General features: G+C 47.3%; 1 protein-coding gene across 11 annotated transcripts in view; it reads right to left on the minus strand.

Annotated features, from left to right (window-relative positions):
• KDM2B (lysine demethylase 2B) overlaps positions 1–25,307 on the minus strand; it is a 473,004-nt gene that overhangs the window by 20,994 nt on the left and 426,703 nt on the right. For all 11 annotated transcript variants that reach the window (XM_063964438.1, XM_063964435.1, XM_063964434.1 and 8 more), the window contains 2 exons: positions 3,956–4,119; positions 2,866–3,027 (listed from right to left, as the gene is read on the minus strand). In XM_063964438.1, coding sequence (XP_063820508.1) covers positions 2,866–3,027; positions 3,956–4,119 — 326 coding nt within the window. The remainder of the gene's footprint in view (positions 1–2,865; positions 3,028–3,955; positions 4,120–25,307) is intronic.

Here is a 25,307-nt window from a genome sequence, read left to right on the forward strand (position 1 = left end):
CCCCATACATATGAACCCTCTTGTCAGGGACTGGGGTTTCCTCTGTGATGTGCAACACATCCTTAATTGCTATAATCATATAACGGATGGATTTAGCCAATTTAGGCTGTAACTTTGCATCATCGTAATCGACACTGGAGTCAGAATCCATGTCGGTATCTGTGTCAACAATTTGGGATAGTGGGCGCTTCTGAGACCCTGACGGCCTCTGCGACATAGGATCAGGCACGGGCTCAGACCCTGACTGTCCTAAGGGTTCAACTTTATCCAACCTTTTATGCAAGGAATTAACATTATCATTTAAAACCTTCCACATATCCATCCAATCAGGTGTCGGCGCCGTCGGCGGAGACACCACATTCATTTGCTCCCGCTCTGCTTACACACAGCCTTCTTCGTCAAACATGTCGACACAAACGTACCGACACACCACACACACAGGGGATGCTCTTTTTGAAGACAGTTCCCCCACAAGGCCCTTTGGAGAGACAGAGAGAGAGAGTATGCCAGCACACACCCCAGCGCTATATGTCCCAGGAATCACACAGTAACTTAGTGTTAACCCAGTAGCTGCTGTATATTATGTTTTTGCGCCTAATTTATGTGCCCCCCCTCTCTTTTTACCCTCTTCTACCGTGAATCTGCAGGGGAGAGCCTGGGGAGCTTCCTCTCAGCGGAGCTGTGGAGAAAAAATGGCGCAGGTGAGTGCTGAGGAAGAAGCCCAGCCCCCTCAGCGGCGGGCTTCTGTCCCGCGTTTATGTACAAAATTATGGCGGGGGCTCATACATATATACAGTGCCCAACTGTATATATGTCCAACTTTTGCCAAGAGGTCCTAATTGCTGCCCAGGGCGCCCCCCCCTGCGCCCTGCACCCTACAGTGACCGGAGTATGTGGGTGTAGTGTGGGAGCAAAGGCGCACAGCTGCAGTGCTGTGCGCTACCTCAGTGAAGACTGGAGTCTTCTGCCGCCGATTTCGAAGTCTTCTTGCTTTTTTCACCCGGCTTCTGTCTTCTGGCTCTGCGAGGGGGACGGCGGCGCGGCTCCGGGATCGGACGACAAAGGGTGAGGATCCTGTGTACGATCCCTCTGGAGCTAATGGTGTCCAGTAGCCTAAGAAGCAGGACCTATCTGCAGAGAGTAGGGCTGCTTCTCTCCCCTCAGTCCCACGCTGCAGAGAGTCTGTTGCCAGCAGATCTCTCTGAAAATAAAAAATCCTAACAAAATACTTTCTTTTTAGCAAGCTCAGGAGAGCTCACTAAGTAGCACCCAGCTCGTCCGGGCACAGATTCAAACTGTGGTCTGGAGGAGGGACATAGACGGAGGAGCCAGAGCACACCAGAATCCAAATTCTTTCTTAAAGTGCCCATGTCTCCTGCGGAGCCCGTCTATTCCCCATGGTCCTTACGGATTCCCCAGCATCCACTAGGACGTTAGAGAAATGAAGGTGAACCTGCAAAACCGCCCACAGAGCACAATAGATCTCAGAGCAGCAGAAAAAAAAAGCCACCAAACCCTGTACTTCATGGCAGACGGGACAGAAGGGAGTGCTGGAGCATCTAAAATGGGTGCTGCTTTTGGTGGGCTTATGCACTAAGAACAGTCCACTCTACTAAACGTATTCCATAGGGGAGTGCTCAGTAAACCCCCTGGCCCCAATGTACCCCGAAAGAAATGTTTCCAATCCTCTTTTTTCAAGGCACACTTTAAGTTTAGACATAATTGAGCAAAGATACCTCAGATATCTTGACGTATGCATTTGTGCTCAAGCATGACAACACCATAAACACTGACTGTTACAGTGCCGTGAGGACCATTGTTGGGAAACTGTGCCCTAAAGGATAGCGATCCCAATCCCAGAGCCCAAGGCAGCCACCGGACAGCACACAGGGCCTCTGTCTTTGCCGGCAGCGGCCCTACTCTCTCCAGCCCCCAATCCAAGTGTTTAGAAGTGCCCACACTCCTCCTGCACCTTGTTACTGCCAATGTGTTACCAGTGTCTCCCACTTTGGAGACTAAAAAATAAACCTGTTTCATACCAGTTACATGTCGTGGAAACGCATGCGTAATTAAATCTTGTCCTTAAAAAGTCCATTAAACTTAATTAAAAGTTTAGAATGATGGGGTAGTTTAAGAAATCTAGTGAACAGGAAATGGTGGTGCGGCTTATAGCAACTATCCCCCGCCTAGTTGTCATTTTTCTAATGCAGTTTACAAAACTAAGGCACACTGTTATGAGCAACAGCTGCTTTGGCGCTGATTCGGAGTTGGACGCAGCCGTGACTATTGGTGGTCGCCACTCTGCAACTGCCGCTACAAAGACCTGCTTGTGCATCCAAACGTGCACGGAACTGAGACGCCCACTGTTGGTGTCCACAGGCGCTGAAACACCGATTGGCGAGTCTTTAGACACACCATCAAAACTTGCAGCAGCCCTATGGCAGGTGTAGTTCTTCCATCTGAGTATGGCTTCCTGTATCTGTGTTTGAGCACCTATGTATGGACCACTTTCACTGCTGCACTCGCGACTCTTCCATAACACGCCCACAATGGACCATCTCTATGCATGCACTGAGCCACCTCCTTGTCACAGCACAGGAATGGCCACTACATATTCACACATTTCCGAGACCGTGGTGCTAGCGTGCACCTCAATCTCAACTCCGACTCTGTGCACACCCTATCTGGATATATGCAGAGTGCAACGTACACGCATGCTCCACTGTGTCCAACATTGGCAGTGCATGTGACTCAGAATCAGGCCATTTCCTTGCAATCATTTGATAAGTGTCTCCAAATGTATATTTTGAATGAACAAGAAACCGTGTCATATCTCTGCATCTACAGTAATACATTTCTGCATACCTGGCCGGTTATCTGTAGGCGGGGACAGGAGATCCCTCATCTGTGCATCTTTCAGCCCTTCCACCCACTGGACATTAAGAGATCTCAGTAATGGACAGCTGGAACTGCAAAGTGCCGAAACAGCAATCCAAGAACAGCCAGATAAATTAAGATCTCGTAGAGCTAAAAGAAATACAAGGAGACGGTAGATCAAATTGCCACCCTGATTTGGAACAATACTCAGGTAGCTAAAATAATAATTACAAGGTGCCTGTGGATCACATTTCATTCTTCAATCACAGCCTCATTAACTAAATACTACAGTGGCATCTGGATCATAGAACAGAAGAACTGTGGAATTTCTACTAGTTCAGGTGCTTATGGGTATTTATAGGTTTTTTTTTACATTTAGAAACTGCCTGTCAACCCAGGCCCTTACTGTTATTGGAAGCCCTACTGTCGGAACGTCCTGCAGTTGGGACTAGGAACCAAAGTTTTCCGGCACCAGTTATTAGAGTGTTTAAAATGAATGATGTGTTAAATGTGGAAGTGCTGTTGCCTACATGCATAGGAAGCAGTGATCTTGGGGAGCTGAACAAATATTCATTAGAATATAAGCCAGTGGTTCCCAAACTGGGTGCCATAGTACCCTGGGGTGCATCAGGACACTTGCAGGGGTGCCCTGGGCTGGTGGTCCAGGAACAATTCATTGCCATGATTCAAAAAAGTTTGGGAACCACTGATAAAAGCTATTAATGAAATGAAGCACTACAGGACCAATATTCACAAGGCCCTGACTGCTATGAGTTTAAAGGATGTATTCTCATAACTGAAAAAAGGGTTGCCTCTGCCATTTGTATGTAAGAGGTGCTGTTATTACTGAATATTTAGATGTCGATATTTTGTTGGTAGACAATGCCTACTTGCAAACTGAAATGGTAAGGATGAATTTTGATTATGTAAGCAGACATCAGGAGAGCATCATCTGGTGCTTCCTGACCGCCAATGAAATGTTATGGTGCTATTCTGATTTCTTTATAAGCACATGCAAAATTTCCACCTAGTGTTTAATCTGCATAGACACTAGGACTGTGGGCAGACAGTGTAGTACCTGGAAGTCTGTTCATGAGCCAGCTGAGCTGTTTCTTGGATATATTTGTCCAGCTTAAATCTAAGGACACTGGCTGTCTTCTGATGATCCCACTGAGCATAAGAGGAGTAATAGATTTGCAGCGATTTAAGTCAATGTGTGTCCACAATCTCTTATCACAGCACCTACAAAAGAAAAATAAATTACAGACTATCACAAGAAACGTAAATGGGAAGTTAATGGTTATTTTTCAGTAATAAAATATGCATACTGTAACGCTAAAGAGCTACTATACATAATATAGCATTAGGAATATCTGGACATCAAGTAGAGACTAAGGAGTTTATTCTAAAGTGGGAGTAAAGCAAAAAAGAGCAAGCAACTTTGCACTTGGGTAAAACCACGCTACCCTGCAGTTGTAACATGTGCAGAGATTTAGATTTAGGAGGGGCGTGTCCAAACACACATGTAAATTGCAGGGTAAAAATAAAGCTGTGCAGCATTCGTGGGCTGCGTGCTGAAGCAGCCGTACTTACCCTGCATGCAAATACATAAATGGGTTTGCGCTCATGGCATTGCAACATGGTTTATGTCCGATACAAATCTACTTGCTTTCTCAAGGTTTACTCCCAACTCAGAATCATCCCTGGAATCTATAACTTGTGAGCATGGTATATTAATAAAGAATAACTTTCTGAAGGGGATTATTAGTTTACAGAGGAGATAACTCAGAAGGGCACATTGTCACAATACAGTTTATCTAATCTAACTGCATTATTACGGGACACGTGCCTACATTTGTGCAGCTTCCTTCCCTGCCTTCGTGTGTGCTACATACATGACTGTAAAATAGCTGGCAGTGCTATCTATCCACAGCCTAGTTTGTGGTTCTGACATGTTTCTGTCACTAAGCCTCACATGATCAGAATCACACCTTTTCCATATCCTAGGATCCTGCTGCCTCCAGCTGCAGAGTCAGGCTGTTTGTAAACACGTAGCTGTGTGTAGCATTTAAAATACACGAGACTGCAAAAAATCTGCACGTCTATTGTCTCTCTCAGCTGACAGATGATTTGCTTACTAAATGTTATGGGGGAGAAACACTTTCTAGGGGTGCTAGAGACCACAAATCTTCAGTGACTTTAATAGCATATGCCTAACTACATTTACTTAAAAAGTACTCAGTAATGGCCTTTATGTATGACACTGGATACAGGAAACAACAGCACTCTACCGCTTTCTTTATTTCAAATTACAGGAGGCCCGTGCTGGCTGAATAGATCTAGCAGCCACACGCCTTTCACTGGGTATTATTCTTATGGGTATTTACACATTGTGATGGTAAACACACTCATTTTTTCTTTTTATAGTTTATTTTCCATATATACAGGTTGAGTATCCCATATCCAAATATTCCAAAATACGGAATATTCCGAAATACAGATTTTTTTTTGAGTGAGAGTGAAAATAAGAATTTACTTACCGATAATTCTATTTCTCGTAGTCCGTAGTGGATGCTGGGAACTCCGTAAGGACCATGGGGAATAGCGGCTCCGCAGGAGACTGGGCACAAAAGTAAAAGCTTTAGGACTACCTGGTGTGCACTGGCTCCTCCCCCTATGACCCTTCTCCAAGCCTCAGTTAGGATACTGTGCCCGGACGAGCGTACACAATAAGGAAGGATTTTGAATCCCGGGTAAGACTCATACCAGCCACACCAATCACACCGTACAACCTGTGATCTGAACCCAGTTAACAGCATGATAACAGAGGAGCCTCTGAAAAGATGGCTCACAACAATAATAACCCGATTTTTATAACAATAACTATGTACAAGTATTGCAGACAATCCGCACTTGGGATGGGCGCCCAGCATCCACTACGGACTACGAGAAATAGAATTAATCGGTAAGTAAATTCTTATTTTCTCTGACGTCCTAGTGGATGCTGGGAACTCCGTAAGGACCATGGGGATTATACCAAAGCTCCCAAACGGGCGGGAGAGTGCGGATGACTCTGCAGCACCGAATGAGAGAACTCCAGGTCCTCCTCAGCCAGGGTATCAAATTTGTAGAATTTAGCAAACGTGTTTGCCCCTGACCAAGTAGCTGCTCGGCAAAGTTGTAAAGCCGAGACCCCTCGGGCAGCCGCCCAAGATGAGCCCACTTTCCTTGTGGAATGGGCTTTTACAGATTTTGGCTGTGGCAGGCCTGCCACAGAATGTGCAAGCTGAATTGTACTACAAATCCAACGAGCAATAGTCTGCTTAGAAGCAGGAGCACCCAGCTTGTTGGGTGCATACAGGATAAACAGCGAGTCAGATTTTCTGACTCCAGCCGTCCTGGAAACATATATTTTCAGGGCCCTGACTACGTCCAGCAACTTGGAGTCCTCCAAGTCCCTAGTAGCCGCAGGTACCACAATAGGCTGGTTCAAGTGAAACGCTGAAACCACCTTAGGGAGAAATTGAGGACGAGTCCTCAATTCTGCCCTGTCCGTATGAAAAATTAGGTAAGGGCTTTTATAGGATAAAGCCGCCAATTCTGAGACACGCCTGGCTGAAGCCAGGGCTAACAGCATTACCACTTTCCATGTGAGATATTTAGAGTCCACAGTGGTGAGTGGTTCAAACCAATGTGATTTTAGGAACCCCAAAACTACATTGAGATCCCAAGGTGCCACTGGAGGCACAAAAGGAGGCTGTATATGCAGTACCCCTTTGACAAACGTCTGAACTTCAGGAACTGAAGCCAATTCTTTCTGGAAGAAAATCGACAGGGCCGAAATTTGAACCTTAATGGACCCTAATTTTAGGCCCGGGGTGCCGTGGACAATCCAAACGGCAGCGTCTGAAACTGATAGTCACAGTTCTGTACCACAAACCTGAGGTACCCTTGGTGAGAAGGGCAAATTGGGACATGGAGGTAAGCATCCTTGATGTCCAGAGACACCATATAGTCCCCTTCTTCCAGGTTCGCTATCACTGCTCTGAGTGACTCCATCTTGAATTTGAACCTTTGTATGTAAGTGTTCAAGGATTTCAGATTTAAAATAGGTCTTACCGAGCCGTCCGGCTTCGGTACCACAAACAGCGTGGAATAATACCCCTTTCCCTGTTGTAGGAGGGGTACCTTGATTATCACCTGCTGGGAATACAGCTTGTGAATGGCTTCCAATACCGCCTCCCTGTCGGAGGGAGACGTTGGTAAAGCAGACTTCAGGAACCGGCGAGGGGGAGACGTCTCGAATTCCAATTTGTACCCCTGAGATACTACCTGCAGGATCCAGGGGTCCACTTGCGAGTGAGCCCACTGCGCGCTGAAATTCTTGAGACGACCCCCCACCGTACCTGAGTCCGCTTGTAAGGCCCCAGCGTCATGCTGAGGACTTGGCAGAAGCGGGGGAGGGCTTCTGTTCCTGGGAAGAGGCTGCCTGCTGCAGTCTTTTTCCCCTTCCTCTGCCCCGGGGCAGATATGAGTGGCCTTTTGCCCGCTTGCCCTTATGGGGACGAAAGGACTGAGCCTGAAAAGACGGTGTCTTTTTCTGCTGAGAGGTGACCTGGGGTAAAAAGGTGGATTTCCCAGCCGTTGCCGTGGCCACCAGGTCCGATAGACCGACCCCAAATAACTCCTCCCCTTTATACGGCAATACTTCCATATGCCGTTTGGAATCCGCATCACCTGACCACTGTCGCGTCCATAACCCTCTTCTGGCAGAAATGGACAGCGCACTTACTCTTGATGCCAGAGTGCAAATATCCCTCTGTGCATCTCGCATATATAGAAATGCATCCTTTAAATGCTCTATAGTCAATAATATACTGTCCCTGTCCAGGGTATCAATATTTCAGTCAGGGAATCCGACCAAGCCAGCCCAGCACTGCACATCCAGGCTGAGGCGATTGCTGGTCGCAGTATAACACCAGTATGTGTGTATATACTTTTTAGGATATTTTCCAGCTTCCTATCAGCTGGCTCCTTGAGGGCGGCCGTATCAGGAGACGGTAACGCCACTTGTTTTGATAAGCGTGTGAGCGCCTTATCTACCCTAGGGGGTGTTTCCCAACGCGCCCTAACCTCTGGCGGGAAAGGGTATAATGCCAATAATTTTTTAGAAATTAGCAGTTTTTTATCGGGGGAAACCCACGCTTCATCACACACCTCATTTAATTCATCTGATTCAGGAAAAACTACGGGTAGTTTTTTCACACCCCACATAATACCCTTTTTTGTGGTACTTGTAGTATCAGAAATGTTCAAAACCTCCTTCATTGCCGTGATCATGTAACGTGTGGCCCTACTGGAAAATACGTTTGTTTCCTCACCGTCGACACTGGAGTCAGTGTCCGTGTCTGGGTCTGTGTCGACCATCTGAGGTAACGGGCGATTTAGAGCCCCTGACGGTGTTTGAGACGCCTGGACAGATACTAACTGATTTGCCGGCTGTCTCATGTCGTCAACAGTCTTTTGTAAAGTGCTGACGCTATCACGTAATTCCTTCCATAAGACCATCCAGTCAGGTGTCGACTCCCTAGGGGGTGACATCACTATTACAGGCAATTGCTCCGCCTCCATACCATTTTCCTCCTCATACATGTCGACACAACGTACCGACACACAGCACACACACAGGGAATGCTCTGATAGAGGACAGGACCCCACTAGCCCTTTGGGGAGACAGAGGGAGAGTTTGCCAGCACACACCAGAGCGCTATATATATACAGGGATAACCTTATATAAGTGTTTTTCCCTTATATAGCTGCTGTATTGATTAATCTGCCAAATTAGTGCCCCCCCTCTCTTGTTTTACCCTGTTTCTGTAGTGCAGGACTGCAGGGGAGAGTCAGGGAGACGTCCTTCCAGCGGAGCTGTGAGGGAAAATGGCGCTTGTGTGCTGAGGAGATAGGCTCCGCCACCTTCTCGGCGGCCTTTCTCCCGCTTTTTTAAGGAAAAACTGGCAGGGGTTAAATGCATCCATATAGCCCAGGAGCTATATGTGATGTATTTTTTGCCATCTAAGGTGTTTTTATTGCGTCTCAGGGCGCCCCCCCCCCCCCCCCCAGCGCCCTGCACCCTCAGTGACCGGAGTGTGAAGTGTGCTGAGAGCAATGGCGCACAGCTGCGGTGCTGTGCGCTACCTTATTGAAGACAGGACGTCTTCTGCCGCCGATTTCCCGGACCTCTTCAGTCTTCTGGCTCTGTAAGGGGGCCGGCGGCGCGGCTCTGGGACCCATCCATGGCTGGGCCTGTGATCGTCCCTCTGGAGCCAATGTCCAGTAGCCTAAGAAGCCCAATCCACTCTGCACGCAGGTGAATGCGCTTCTTCTCCCCTTAGTCCCTCGGTGCAGTGAACCTGTTGCCAGCAGGACTCACTGAAAATAAAAAACCTATACTTAAACTTTTTCACTAAGCAGCTCAGGAGAGCCACCTAGTGTGCACCCTTCTCGTTCGGGCACAAAAATCTAACTGAGGCTTGGAGGAGGGTCATAGGGGGAGGAGCCAGTGCACACCAGGTAGTCCTAAAGCTTTTACTTTTGTGCCCAGTCTCCTGCGGAGCCGCTATTCCCCATGGTCCTTACGGAGTTCCCAGCATCCACTAGGACGTCAGAGAAATAGTGAAATCTTTGTTTTCTGATGGCTCAATGTACACAAACTATGTGTAATACACAAAGTTATTAAACATATTGTATTAAATGACCTTCACACTGTATGTATAAGGTGAATATGAAACATAAATGAATTGTGTGAATGTAGACACACTTTGCTTAATGCACAAAGTTATTAAAAATATTGGCTAAAATGGCCTTCAGGCTGTGTGTATAAGGTGTATATGAAACATAAATGCATTCTGTGCTTAGACTTAGGACCCATCACCATGATATATCATTATGGTATGCAATTATTCCAAGATACGGAAAAATCCGATATCCAGAATACTTCTGGTCCCAAGCATTTTGGATAAGGGATACTCAACCTGTACGCATTATATATACAGTTACAGTCCGCACTCAAAGTAAGCACTAAAGGGTCTTTTTACTAAGCCTTGGATGGAGATAAGTGGTCGGAGATAAAGTACTAACCAACCTGATCCTGTCATTTTTCAAAAACACTGTGGGCCAGATGTACTAAGCCTTAAAAAGTGATAAAGTGGAGAGTGATAAAGTGGAGAATGATAAACTACCAGCCAAACAGCTCCTGTCATTTTTCAAACCCAGCCTGTAACATGGCCATTAGAAGCTGATTGGCTGGTACTTTATCTCCATCCAAGGCTTAGTACATAGACCCCTTAATTTCTTGGAAAGAGAATTTAGGGTGCGCTATCAATAGCAGCTGGTAAGGGGGTGGTAAATTCACCTATATGGATACTGGACAAGAGAAAGAAATTTACCAGCGCTGGCTCATCATGAAATATATGAAATTAATTAGACAAACAATTTGGCAGTTGCTCAATCATACCTGGAGATAATGATATATCAGGTGCTGGAAGGGGGAGGTGTCACAGACAAACAACAGACAGAGAGGAGGGGGGTGCAAATCCCCACCCCTAAATTCCCTTCCGCACACTGATAATTACCTGTAACCATCCCTGAACCTATCTGGTAATAAAATTCAGAGAATTAGTCACAAATGTTTGCAAACACATGTTTAGCTGCTGGCCACGTCACGGCTTCTCCGATACAGCAGTCCTAACCTACATAATAGCAGTGCCCACATAGGGCCATGTAATTTGTCACAGTAGGCCTCATGATAAAGGCTATTACTAAAACACTTCCAGACAGAGAGCTAACTTACCCAGGAGCCACCCCCAGGATCTCCCATTGGCACTACAAGGAACAGCATGCCTTCCAAATGCTGCTCCCATTCAATGCCTCTTGCACACAAGCAGACAAACAATTTGGCAGTTGCTCAATCATACCTGCTATTATGTAGGTTAGGACTGCTGTATCGGAGAAGCCTTGACGTGGCCAGCAGCTAAAAATGTGTTTGCAAACATTTGTGACTAATTCTCTGAATTTTATTACCAGATAGGTTCAGGGATGGTTACAGGTAATTATCAGTGTGCGGAAGAGAATTTAGGGGTGGGGATTTGCACCCCCCTCCTCTCTGTCTGTTGTTTGTCTGTGACCCCTCCCCCTTCCAGCACCTGATATATAATTATCTCAAGGTACGATTGAGCAACTGCCAAATTGTTTGTCTGCTTGTGTGCAAGAGGCATTGAATGGGAGCAGCATTTGGAAGGCATGCTGTTCCTTGTAGTGCCAATGGGAGATCCTGGGGGTGGCTCCTGGGTAAGTGAGCTCTCTGTCTGGAAGTGTTTTAGTAATCGCCTTTATCATGAGGCCTACTGTGACAAATTACATGGCCCTATGTGGGCACTGCTATTATGTAGGTTAGGACTGCTGTATCGGAGAAGCCGTGACGTGGCCAGCAGCTAAATATGTGTTTGCAAACATTTGTGACTAATTCTCTGAATTTTATTACCAGATAGGTTCAGGGATGGTTACAGGTAATTTTCAGTGTGCGGAAGGGAATTTAGGGGTGGGGATTTGCACCCCCCTCCTCTCTGTCTGATGTATGAAATTAATTATAAATCCGAAAGGCTGGTTCATATTAACAACACATTTAATAATTACACATAGTGAAAAAATAAGAATTTACTTACCGATAATTCTATTTCTCTGAGTCCGTAGTGGATGCTGGGGTTCCTGAAAGGACCATGGGGAATAGCGGCTCCGCAGGAGACAGGGCACAAAAAGTAAAGCTTTAGGATCAGGTGGTGTGCACTGGCTACTTCCCCTATGACCCTCCTCCAAGCCTCAGTTAGGATACTGTGCCCGGACGAGCGTACACAATAAGGAAGGATTTTGAATCCCGTGTAAGACTCATACCAGCCACACCAATCACACTGTACAACCTGTGATCTGAACCCAGTTAACAGTATGATAACAGCGGAGCCTCTGAAAAGATGGCTCACAACAATAATAACCCGATTTTTGTAACTATGTACAAGTATTGCAGATAATCCGCACTTGGGATGGGCGCCCAGCATCCACTACGGACTCCGAGAAATAGAATTATCGGTAAGTAAATTCTTATTTTCTCTATCGTCCTAGTGGATGCTGGGGTTCCTGAAAGGACCATGGGGATTATACCAAAGCTCCCAAACGGGCGGGAGAGTGCGGATGACTCTGCAGCACCGAATGAGAGAACTCCAGGTCCTCCTTAGCCAGGGTATCAAATTTGTAGAATTTAGCAAACGTGTTTGCCCCTGACCAAGTAGCTGCTCGGCAAAGTTGTAAAGCCGAGACCCCTCGGGCAGCCGCCCAAGATGAGCCCACCTTCCTTGTGGAATGGGCATTTACAGATTTTGGCTGTGGCAGGCCTGCCACAGAATGTGCAAGCTGAATTGTACTACAAATCCAACGAGCAATAGTCTGCTTAGAAGCAGGAGCACCCAGCTTTTTGGGTGCCTACAATATAAACAGCAAGTCAGACTTTCTGACTCCAGCCGTCCTGGAATTATATATATATATATATATATATATATATATATATTTTCAGGGCCCTGACAACGTCTAGCAACTTGGAGTCCTCCAAGTCCCTAGTAGCCGCAGGCACCACAATAGGTTGTTTCAGGTGAAACGCTGACACCACCTTAGGAAGAAACTGGGGACGAGTCCGCAGTTCTGCCCTGTCCGAATGGAAAATCAAATATGGGCTTTTGTAAGACAAAACCGCCAATTTTGACAATCGCCTGGCCGAGGCCAGGGCCAACAGCATGGTCACTTTCCATGTGAGATATTTCAAATCCACAGATTTGAGTGGTTCAAACCAATATGATTTGAGGAATCCCAACACTACGTTGAGATCCCACGGTGCCACTGGAGGCACACAAGGGCTGTATATGCAATACTCCCTTGACAACGTCTGGACTTCAGGAACTGAAGCCAATTCTTTCTGGAAGAAAATCTATAGGGCCGAAACTTGAACCTTAATGGACCCCAATTTGAGGCTCATAGACACTCCTGTTTGCAGGAAGTGCAGAAATCGACCTAGTTGAAATTTTTTCGTGGGGCCCTCCTGGCCTCACCCACGCAACATATTTTTACCACATGTGGTGATAACGTTGTGCGGTCACCTCCTTCCTGGCTTTGACCAGGGTAGGTATGACCTCTTCCGGAATGCCTTTTCCCTTAGGATCCGGCGTTCAAACCGCCATGCCGTCAAACGCAGTCGCGGTAAGTCTTGGAACAGACAAGGTCCCTGCTGGAGCAGGTCCTTTCTTAAAGGCCGATGCCACGGTTCCTCTTGGAACAGACATGGTACTTGCTGAAAGCAAATCCCTTCTTAGCTCCCGAGGCCATTAGTCCTCTGTGAGCATCTCTTGAAGTTCCGGTTACCAAGTCCCTCTTGGCCAATCCGGAGCCACGAGTATAGTTCTTACTCCTCTATGTCTTATAATTCTCAATACCTTGGTTATGAGAAGCAGAGAAGGGAACACATACACCGACTGTTACACCCACGGTGTTACCAGGACGTCCACAGCTATCGCTTGAAGGTCTCGTGACCTGGCGCAATACCTGTCCCATTTTTTTTTTGTTCGGGCGGGACGCCATTTCCCAACGGTTCACAATCATGCGGAAAACTTCCCGATGAAGTTCCCACTCTCCCGGGTGGAGGTCGTGCCTGCTGAGGAAGTCTGCTTCCCAGTCGTCCACTCCCGGAATGAACACTGCTGACAGTGCTATCACATGATTTTCCGCCTAGCGAAAAATCCTTGCAGTTTTGTCACTGCCCTCCTGCTTCTTGTGCCGCCCTTTCTGTTTACGTGGGCGACTGCCGTGATGTTATCCCACTGGATCAATACCGGCTGACCTTGAAGCAGAGGTCTTGCTAAGCTTAGAGCATTATAAATTTGTTCTTAGCTCCAGTATATTTATGTGGAGAGAATTCTCCAGACTTGATCACACTCCTTGTGTGACTGCTCCCCAGCCTCTCAGGCTGGCCTCCGTGGTCACGAGCATCCAATCCTGAATGCCGAATCTGCGGCCCTCTAGAAGATGAGCACTCTGTAATCACCACAGGAGAGACACCCTTGTCCTTGGATATAGGGTTATCCGCTGATGCATCTGAAGATGCGATCCGGACCATTTGTCCAGCAGATCCCACTGAAGAGTTCTTGCGTGAAATCTGCCGAATGGAAGCGCTTCGTAATAAGCCACCATTTTTACCAGGACTCTTGTGCAATGATGCACTGACACTTTTCCTGGTTTTAGGAGGATCCCGATTAGCTCGGATAACTCCCTGGCTTTCTCCTCTGGGAGAAACACCTTTTCCTGGACTGTGTCCAGAATCATCCCTAGGACCAGCAGACGTGTCGTCGGAACAACTGCGGTTTTGGAATATTTAGAATCCACCCGTGCTGTCGTAGAACTACTTGAGATAGTGCTACTCCGACCTCCAACTGTTCTCTGGACCTTGTTCTTGACAGTTCTGTACCACGAACCTGAGGTACCCTTGGTGAGAAAAGGCAAATTTTGGGACATGGAGGTAAGCATCCCTGATGTCCCGGGACACCATATAGTCCCCTTGTTCTTTGCTATCACTGCTCTGAGTGACTCCATCTGGATTTGAACCCTTGTAAGTGTTCAAATTTTTCAGATTTAGAATAGGTCTCACCTAGCCTTCAGTACCACCATATAGTGTGGAGTAATACCCCTTTCCTTGTTGTCGGAGGGGTAAATTTATTATCACCTGCTGGGAATACAGCTTGTGAATTGTTTTCAATACTGCCTCCCTGTCGGAGGAGACATTGGTACAGCAGACTACAGGAACCTGCGAGGGGGGAAACCTCTCGACATTCCAATCTGTACCCCTTGGATACTACTTGTAGGATCCAGGGGTCCTGTACGGTCCCAGCGTCATGCTGAGAACTTGGTAGAAGCGGTGGAGGGCTTCTGTTCCTGGGAATGGGCTGCCTGCTGCAGTCTTCTTCCCTTTCCTCTATCCCTGGGCAGATATGACTCTTATAGGGACGAAAGGACTGAGGCTGAAAAGACGGTGTCTTTTTCTGCAGAGATGTGACTTAGGGTAAAAAACGGTGGATTTTCCAGCAGTTGCCCTGGCCACCAGGTCCCATGGACCGACCCCAAATAACTCCTCCCCTTTATACGGCAATACATCTTTGTGCCGTTTGGAATCTGCATCACCTGACCACTGTCGTGTCCATAAACATCTTCTTGCAGATATGGACATCGCATTTACTCTTGATGCCAGAGTGCAAATATCCCTCTGCGCATCTCGCATATATAGAAATGCATCCTTTAAATGCTCTATAGTCAATAAAATACTGTCCCTGTCAAAGGTATCAATATTTTTAGTCAGGGAATCCGACCAAGCCACCTCAGCTCTGCACATCCAGGCTGAGGCGATCGCTGGTCGCAGTATAACACCAGCATGTGTGTGTATACTTTTTAGGATATTTTTCAGCCTCCTATCAGCTGGCTCCTTAAGTACGGCCCTATCCGTAGATGGTACCGCCACTTGTTCTGATAAGCGTGTGAGCGCCTTATCCACCCTGAGGGGTGTTTCCCACCGCGCCTTAACTTCTGGCGGGAAAGGGTATACCGCCAATAATTTTCTATCGGGGGAAACCCACGCATCATCACACACTTCATTTAATTTATCTGATTCAGGAAAAACTACAGGTAGTTTTTTTCACCTCACACATAATACCCTTTTTTGTGGTACTTGGAGTATCAGAAATATGTAACACCTCCTTCATTGCCCTTAACGTGTGGCCCTAAAAGAAAATACGTTTGTTTCTTCACCGTCGACACTGAAATCAGTGTCCGTGTCTGGGTCTGTGTCGACCGACTGAGGTAAATGGGCATTTTACAGCCCCTGACGGTGTTTGAGACGCCTGGACAGATACTAATTTGTTCGCCGGCCCTCTCATGTCGTCAACCGGCTTGCAGCGTGTTGACATTGTCACGTAATTTCCATAAATAAGCCATCCATTCCGGTGTCGACTCCCTAGAGAGTGACATCACCATTACAGGCAATTTGCTCTGCCTCCTCACCAACATCGTCCTCATACATGTCGACACACACGTACCGACATATAGCACACACACACAGGGAATGCTCTGATAGAGGACAGGACCCCACTAGCCCCTTGGGGAGACAGAGGGAGAGTTTGCCAGCACACACCAAAGCGCTATATTTTACAGGGATAGCCTTATAATAAGTGCTCCCTTATAGCTGCTTTTATAAAATCACAATTTCGCCAAATTTTGCCCCCCCTCTCTTGATTTAACCCTGTTTCTGTAGTGTAGTGCAGGGGAGAGCCTGGGAGCCTTCCTGACCAGCGGAACTGTGTGAGGAAATGGCGCTGTGTGCTGAGGAGATAGGCCCCGCCCCCTTTTCGGCGGGCTCGTCTCCCGCTTAAAAATGGATTCTGGCAGGGGTTAAATATCTCCATATAGCCCCGGAGGCTATATGTGAGGTATTTTTTGCCAAAAAAAGGATTTTCATTGCTGCCCAGGGCGCCCCCCCCCAGCGCCCTGCACCCTCAGTGACTGCCGTGTGAAGTGTGCTGAGAGCAATGGCGCACAGTTGCAGTGCTGTGCGCTACCTTAAGAAGACTGAGGAGTCTTCTGCCGCCGATTCTGGACCTTCTTATCTTTTCAGCATCTGCAAGGGGGCCGGCGGCGAGGCTCCGGTGACCATCCAGGCTGTACCTGTGATCGTCCCTCTGGAGCTAATGTCCAGTAGCCAAAGAAGCCAATCCATCCTGCACGCAGGTGAGTTCACTTCTTCTCCCCTAAGTCCCTCGATGCAGTGATCCTGTTGCCAGCAGGACTCACTGTAAAATAAAAAACCTAAGCTAAACTTTTCTAAGCAGCTCTTTAGGAGAGCCACCTAGATTGCACCCTTCTCGGCCGGGCACAAAAACCTAACTGAGGCTTGGAGGAGGGTCATAGGGGGAGGAGCCAGTGCACACCACCTGATCCTAAAGCTTTACTTTTTGTGCCCTGTCTCCTGCGGAGCCGCTATTCCCCATGGTCCTTTCAGGAACCCCAGCATCCACTAGGACGATAGAGAAATCACAGTAAGATAAATTACATAAAATAATGCCACATATATGCCTGTAGGGATAATTGATATCAAAATAGAAAATGTTCCACAATGCTGGCTAGGATTCACTCAAAAAGAAGGGACTAATGTCAATGGTGTAGACCATCAATAATCGGCTGTTTTGGCATAAATCCGATACTTTGCAATCATGATGTTTTTACCAGTGATGCAGATGATGTCCACCTTGTTAACAGTTGGAAATCTTTGTCCTTGGTAGGTGGTAAGTAGGACCAGGTAAGGTGAATATTGTTGTGGAAATGTCCCCAAGTTTGCATAGGAGTGACCAGTAAACGCCAGTGATGGTGGTAGATTCCAAACAGGCAGGGAGAAAAAAGTTCAACGCGTTTCGCTGGTCTGCAACATCCAGCTTCCTCAGGAGCATGTAGGTAGTGGCTGGCATAGATCCATTTTATACCCTGTTAAGTGGCATAACTCTTTACACCTGACAGGTCTCATTACACATTACAAAACAAGCCGTTCGGAAGTTTACATTATAAAATATACTTAGAGTCATTATTGGCCCCAATATCATTAAACAATCTGAAACATTAAAAACGATTGTACAAAATGCAGTTAAACACATTTAAACGGGATTGTTTACCTATAGAGGTCCGGTCATGTGACCGAACCGTCCAATAGCACCGGTTCGAATGTGGTCACGTGGTGCGTCACACGTGATCGGAGTACAGTTCGTAACAAGGCAACAGGCCCAAAGCGGTGTTTAGTGTCCGGTCACGTGATATACCCAACATCCTTCATGGGTCACGTGCCTCGACTCTTGTGCGTGTATATTCCAGGTCCCAGATCCCGGAAATCCGCTTATATTGTATTTGTGTCGCCATGGTAACCCACGGGCCAATCACACCTTACAATTGTATTTACATGAGAACGACCCACAGGATTCAAAAGATAGTGGACAGAAGATATACATCAAAAAAGTTAACATGGCGTACAAGGAATGTAGGATTGTTAATAAAGGGGTGTAATACATAGCAGCAACAAGGAAATCCCTTCATTAAACATCTCAGATGGGTATTAAATTCATCCAACGCTCTGAGGATGTGTAAATTGATTATTTAACATATTGATATCCTAAATTCCATAAATCATATAAACACTAATTAGATCACATGAAAAAAGAATATATATATATATATATATATATATATATATATATATATATATATATAAAAAATAAGAATTTACTCACCGGTAATTCTATTTCTCGTAGTCCGTAGTGGATGCTGGGGACTCCGTAAGGACCATGGGGAATAGACGGGCTCCGCAGGAGACTGGGCACTCTAAAGAAAGATTCAGTACTATCTGGTGTGCACTGGCTCCTCCCTCTATGCCCCTCCTCCAGACCTCAGTTAAGGAAATTGTGCCCGGAAGAGCTGACATTACAAAGAAAGGATTTTGGAATCCAGGGTAAGACTCATACCAGCCACACTGTACAACTTGTGATAAACTTACCCAGTTAACAGTATGAACAACAACTGAGCATCACTCAACCGATGCTACATAACCATAACCCTTTGTTAAGCAATAACTATATACACGTATTGCAGAAAGTCCGCACCTGGGATGGGCGCCCAGCATCCACTACGGACTACGAGAAATAGAATTACCGGTGAGTAAATTCTTATTTTCTCTAACGTCCTAGTGGATGCTGGGGACTCCGTAAGGACCATGGGGATTATACCAAAGCTCCCAAACGGGCGGGAGAGTACGGATGAAACTGCAGCACCGAATGAGCAAACACAAGGTCCTCCTCAGCCAGGGTATCAAACCTGTAGAATTTTGCAAAAGTGTTTGAACCCGACCAAGGAGCAGCTCGGCAAAGCTGTAATGCCGAGACCCCTCGGGCAGCCGCCCAAGAAGAGCCCACTTTCCTTGTGGAATGGGCTTTCACTGATTTCGGCTGCGGCAATCCCGCCGCAGAATGAGCCTGCTGAATCGTGTTACAGATCCAGCGAGCAATAGTTTGCTTTGAAGCAGGAGCACCCAGCTTGTTGGATGCATACAGGATAAACAGCGAGTCAGTCTTCCTGACTCCAGCCGTTCTGGTTACATAAATCTTCAAAGCCCGGACTACGTCCAGCAACTTGGGAGTCCTCCAAGTCACGAGTAGCCACAGGCACCACAATAGGTTGGTTCAAATGAAAAGATGATACCACCTTTGGCAGAAAATGCGGACGAGTCCGCAATTCTGCACTGTCCATATGGAAAACCAGATAGGGGCTTTTACATGACAAAGCCGCCAATTCTGACACACGCCTAGCTGAAGCTAAAGCCAACAGCATGACCACTTTCCACGTGAGATACTTTAGTTCCACGGTCTTAAGTGGCTCAAACCAGTGGGATTTCAGGAAATCCAACACCACGTTAAGATCCCAAGGTGCCACTGGTGGCACAAAAGGGGGCTGAATATGCAGCACTCCCTTAACAAACGTCTGAACCTCAGGCAGTGAAGCCAGTTCTTTTTGAAAGAAGATGGATAGGGCCGAAATCTGGACCTTTATGGACCCTAATTTTAGGCCCATAGTCACACCTGACTGTAGGAAGTGCAGGAATCGACCCAGCTGGAATTCCTCTGTAGGGGCCTTCCTGGCCTCACACCAAGCAACATATTTTCACCATATACGGTGATAATGCTTTGCTGTCACGTCCTTCCTAGCCTTTATCAGCGTAGGAATAACTTCATCCGGAATGCCCTTTTCTGCTAGGATTCGGCGTTCAACCGCCATGCCGTCAAACGCAGCCGCGGTAAGTCTTGGAACAGACAGGGCCCCTGTTGCAACAGGTCCTGTCTGAGAGGCAGAGGCCATGGTTCCTCTGTGAGCATTTCTTGCAGTTCCGGGTACCAAGTCCTTCTTGGCCAGTCCGGAACAATGAGTATTGTTTTCACTCTTCTTTTCCTTACGATTCTCAGTACCTTGGGTATGAGAGGAAGAGGAGGAAACACATAGACCGACTGGAACACCCACGGTGTTACCAGTGCGTCCAAAGCTATCGCCTGAGGGTCCCTTGACCTGGTGCAATACCTTTTTAGCTTTTTGTTGAGGCGGGACGCCATCATGTCCATCTGTGGCAGTTCCCACCGACTTGCAATCTGCGTGAAGACTTCTTGATGAAGTCCCCACTCTCCCGGGTGGAGGCCGTGCCTGCTGAGGAAGTCCGCCTCCCAGTTGTCCACTCCCGGAATGAACACTGCTGACAGTGCTTGCACGTGATTCTCCGCCCAGCTAAGAATCCTGGTGGCTTCCGCCATCGCCACTCTGCTTCTTGAGCCACTGCGGTGATGTTGTCTGACTGAATCAGCACCGGTTGGTTGCGAAGCAGAGGCTCCGCTTGACTCAGGGCGTTGTATATGGCCCTTAGTTCCAGGATATTTATGTGCAGACAAGCCTCCTGACTTGACCACAACCCTTGGAAGTTTCTTCCCTGAGTGACTGCCCCCCATCCTCGGAGGCTCGCATCCGTGGTCACCAGGACCCAGTCCTGTATGCCGAACCCGCAGCCCTCGAGAAGGTGAGCACTCTGCAGCCACCACAGAAGACACACCCTGGACCTGGGGGACAGGGTGATCAGCCGATGCATCTGAAGATGCGATCCGGACCACTTGTCCAACAGATCCCACTGAAAGATCCTCGCATGGAACCTGCCGAAGGGAATGGCTTCGTATGATGCCACCATCTTTCCCAGGACTCGCGTGCAGTGGTGCACCGACACCTGTTTCGGTTTTAAGAGGTCTCTGACTAGAGTCACGAGCTCCTGAGCCTTATCCGCCGGGAGAAACACCTTCTTCTGGTCTGTGTCCAGAATGATGCCCAGAAAGGGCAGACGCGTCGTAGGAATCAGCAGCGATTTTGGGATATTCAGAATCCAGCCGTGCTGTTGCAACACTTCCTGAGAGTGTGCTACGCTGATTAGCAACTGCTCTCTGGACCTCGCCTTTATGAGGAGATCGTCCAAGTATGGGATAATTGTGACTCCTTGCTTTCTCAGGAGCACCATCATTTCCGCCATTACCTTGGTAAATATTCTCGGTGCCGTGGAGAGCCCAAACGGCAACGTCTGGAATTGGTAATGACAGTCCTGTACCACAAATCTGAGGTACTCCTGATGAGGTGGATAAATGGGGACATGCAAGTAAGCATCCTTGATGTCCAGAGACACCATAAAATCCCCCTCTTCCAGGCTTGCAATGACCGCTCTGAGCGATTCCATTTTGAACTTGAATTTCTTCAGATAAATGTTCAGGGATTTTAAACCGATTTTAGGTAACGGTGAGGGGGCGTCACCTCGAATTCCAGTTTGTATCCCTGAGACACAACTTGTATAGCCCAAGGATCCACCCGTGAGCGAATCCACTGGTGGCTGAAATGTCGGAGACGCGCCCCCACGGCTCCTGGCTCCGCCTGTGGAGCCCCAGCGTCATGCGGTGGATTTAGTGGAAACCGGGGAGGACTTTTGTTCCTGGGAACTAGCTGCGTGGTGCAGCCTCTTTCCTCTACCCCTGCCTCTGGCAAGAAAGGATGCACCTCTGACTTTCTTGCTCTTTTGCGAACGAAAGGACTGCATTTGGTAATACGGTGCTTTCTTAGGCTGTGGCGGGACATAAGGCAAGAAATTTGACTTCCCAGCCGTAGCTGTGGAAACTAGGTCTGAGAGACCGTCCCCAAACAATTCCTCACCCTTATAAGGTAAAACCTCCATGTGTTTTTTAGAGTCGGTATCCCCTGTCCATTGCCGAGTCCATAAGACCCTTCTGGCAGAAATGGACATTGCGTTTACTCTAGAGCCCAGCAGGCAAATGTCCCTCTGGGCATCCCGCATATATAGGACCGCGTCCTTGATATGTGCCAGGGTCATTAGAACAGAGTCCCTGTCCAGGGTATCTAACTCCTCAGACAGAGTATCCGTCCATGCTGCTACCGCACTACACATCCAGGCCGAAGCAATTGCTGGCCTCAGCAGCGTACCAGAATGTGTGTAAACAGACTTCAGGATAGCTCCTGCTTTCTATCCGCAGGATCCTTTAGGGCGGCCGTATCCTGAGACGGCAGGGCCACCTTCTTAGATAAGCGTGTCAACGCCTTGTCTACCCTGGGGGAGGATTCCCAGCGTAACCTGTCCGTTGGCGGGAAAGGATACGCCATCAGCAATCTCTTGGAAATTACTACCTTCCTATCAGGGGAATCCCACGCTTTTTCACATAATTCATTCAATTCATGTGACGGGGGAAAAGCCACTTCTTGCTTTTTCTCCCCATACATATAAATCCTCTTGTCAGGGACAGGATTTTCCTCAGAAATGTGTAACACATCCTTCATTGCCACAATCATGTAGCGGATGGCTTTCGTCATTTTAGGCTGCAACTTTGCATCATCGTCATCGACACTGGAATCAGATTCCGTGTCGACGTCTGTGTCAACTAACTGGGATATTGGGCGCTTTTGAGACCCTGACGGCCTCTGCGCTGTGGGAGCAGGCATGGGTTGAGACCCCGACTGTCCCAAGGCTACAGCTTTATCCAATCTGTTATGTAAGGAGCTTACATTATCATTTAACACCTTCCACATATCCATCCAATCAGGTGTCGGCCCCGTCGGGGGCGACACCACATCTATTTGCACTTGTTCTGCCTCCACGTATCCTTCCTCATCAAACATGTCGACACAGGCGTACCGACACACCACACACATACAGGGAACGCTCTGACTGAGGACAGGACCCCACAAAGGCTTTTGGGGAGACAGAGAGAGAGTATGCCAGCACACACCCCAGCGCTATATAACCCAGGGATTACACTGTACCTTAGTGTTTACCGAGTAGCTGCTGTTTTTATATATATATATATATATATATATATATATATATATATATATATATATATATATATATATCTATCTCTGCGCCTACATTTATGTGCCCCCTCTCTCTTTTTTACCCTCTATTGCACCTGTATACTGCAGGGGAGAGCTTGGGGAGCGTCCTTCCAGCGGAGCTGTGAAGAGAAAATGGCGCTGGTGTGCTGAGGAAGAAGGCCCCGCCCCCTCAGCGGCGGGCTTCTGTCCCGCTTCTCATGTGTAAAAATGGCGGGGGCTCGCACATATATACAGTGCCTGACTCTGTTCGATCCCTCTGGAGCTAATGGTGTCCAGTAGCCTAAGAAGCGCAACTTAGCTGCAGTGAGTAGGTTTGCTTCTCTCCCCTCAGTCCCACGTAGCAGAGAGTCTGTTGCCAGCAGAAGCTCTCTGAAAATAAAAAACCTGACAAAATACTTTCTTTTCTAGCAAGCTCAGGAGAGCCCACTAGGAGCACCCAGCTCTGGCCGGACAGATTCTAACTAACTGAGGTCTGGAGGAGGGGCATAGAGGGAGGAACCAGTGCACACCAGATAGTACTGAATCTTTCTTTAGAGTGCCCAGTCTCCTGCGGAGCCAGTCTATTCCCCATGGTCCTTACGGAGTCCCCAGCATCCACTAGGACGTTAGAGAAATATATATATATATATATATATATATAATCTATAGACAGATAGATATACATACATACACACACACACACACACACACACACACACACACACACACACACACATACCACACGCATACAAAGACTATAATAAGGAAACCAGTCTATTTTAGATTACAGAGTTCAATTCCATGGTCTCACTGAGACCCACTGGATGTAAAGAATTGAACCTTAACATCAAAAAACTTCACAACTACATAATTTCTTAAAACTATGGCCTCCTCTTGGAGTTGGGGCAATTTGTTCAAGACAGATAACAGAAAGACAGGTGGGATCAGCTGAATGTTTTAAAGAATAGTGTCTGGATACACTATGGGGTATATTCAATAACTGTCGGAAGCTGCCGTCTTGTCAGAAAGACGGCAGTTTCCGACAGTTATTGAATATACTATGGCCTCCTCTTGGAGTTGGGGCAATTTGTTCAAGACAGATAACAGAAAGACAGGTGGGATCAGCTGAATGTTTTAAAGAATAGTGTCTGGATACACTATGGGGTATATTCAATAACTGTCGGAAGCTGCCGTCTTGTCAGAAAGACGGCAGTTTCCGACAGTTTTAGGTCGGAAGGGGTTCCGACCTATTCATTACTGCCCCATTTATTCCGACAAGTCGGGAAACCCGACTTGTCGGAATGCTGTCGGAGCACACGTTGATTGGCGGCTTCAGCAGCAGCAGGACTGGACACGCGGGAGCGGCCAAATCAGACAGTCGGATTTGGCCGCTCTTTTGAATAGGGGTTGTCGGGTCCATTCCGACAACTGCATGTCGGAATGGACCTGACTCTTATTGAATATACCGCTGTGTGTCTGACACTTATTTATAATATTCCTTCTATGTTCCATGAAACAAACCCGCAATTTTCTCGTTGTGCGACCTATATAATTAAGTCCACAGCTACATGTTAATTGATAAATTACAAATGTGGATTCACAATTCATAAAGGATTTACATTTTTAGCTCTCATTAAAAATAAGAATTTACTTACCGATAATTCTATTTCTCGGAGTCCGTAGTGGATGCTGGGGTTCCTGAAAGGACCATGGGGAATAGCGGCTCCGCAGGAGACAGGGCACAAAAAGTAAAGCTTTAGGATCAGGTGGTGTGCACTGGCTCCTCCCCCCATGACCCCCCTCCAAGCCTCAGTTAGGATACTGTGCCCGGACGAGCGTACACAATAAGGAAGGATTTATGAATCCCGGGTAAGACTCATACCAGCCACACCAATCACACTGTACAACCTGTGATCTGAACCCAGTTAACAGTATGATAACAGCGGAGCCTCTGAAAGATGGCTCACAACAATAATAACCCGATTTTTGTAACTATGTACAAGTATTGCAGATAATCCGCACTTGGGATGGACGCCCAGCATCCACTACGGACTCCGAGAAATAGAATTATCGGTAAGTAAATTCTTATTTTCTCTATCGTCCTAGTGGATGCTGGGGTTCCTGAAAGGACCATGGGGATTATACCAAAGCTCCCAAACGGGCGGGAGAGTGCGGATGACTCTGCAGCACCGAATGAGAGAACTCCAGGTCCTCCTTAGCCAGGTTATCAAATTTGTAGGAGTTTACAAACGTGTTTGCCCCTGACTAAATAGCCGCTCGGCAAAGTTGTAAAGCCGAGACCCCTCGGGCAGCCGCCCAAGATGAGCCCACCTTCCTTGTGGAATGGGCATTTACATATTTTG

Source organism: Pseudophryne corroboree, chromosome 1, assembly GCF_028390025.1.
Source record: "Pseudophryne corroboree isolate aPseCor3 chromosome 1, aPseCor3.hap2, whole genome shotgun sequence".
Taxonomy (NCBI): domain Eukaryota; kingdom Metazoa; phylum Chordata; class Amphibia; order Anura; family Myobatrachidae; genus Pseudophryne; species Pseudophryne corroboree.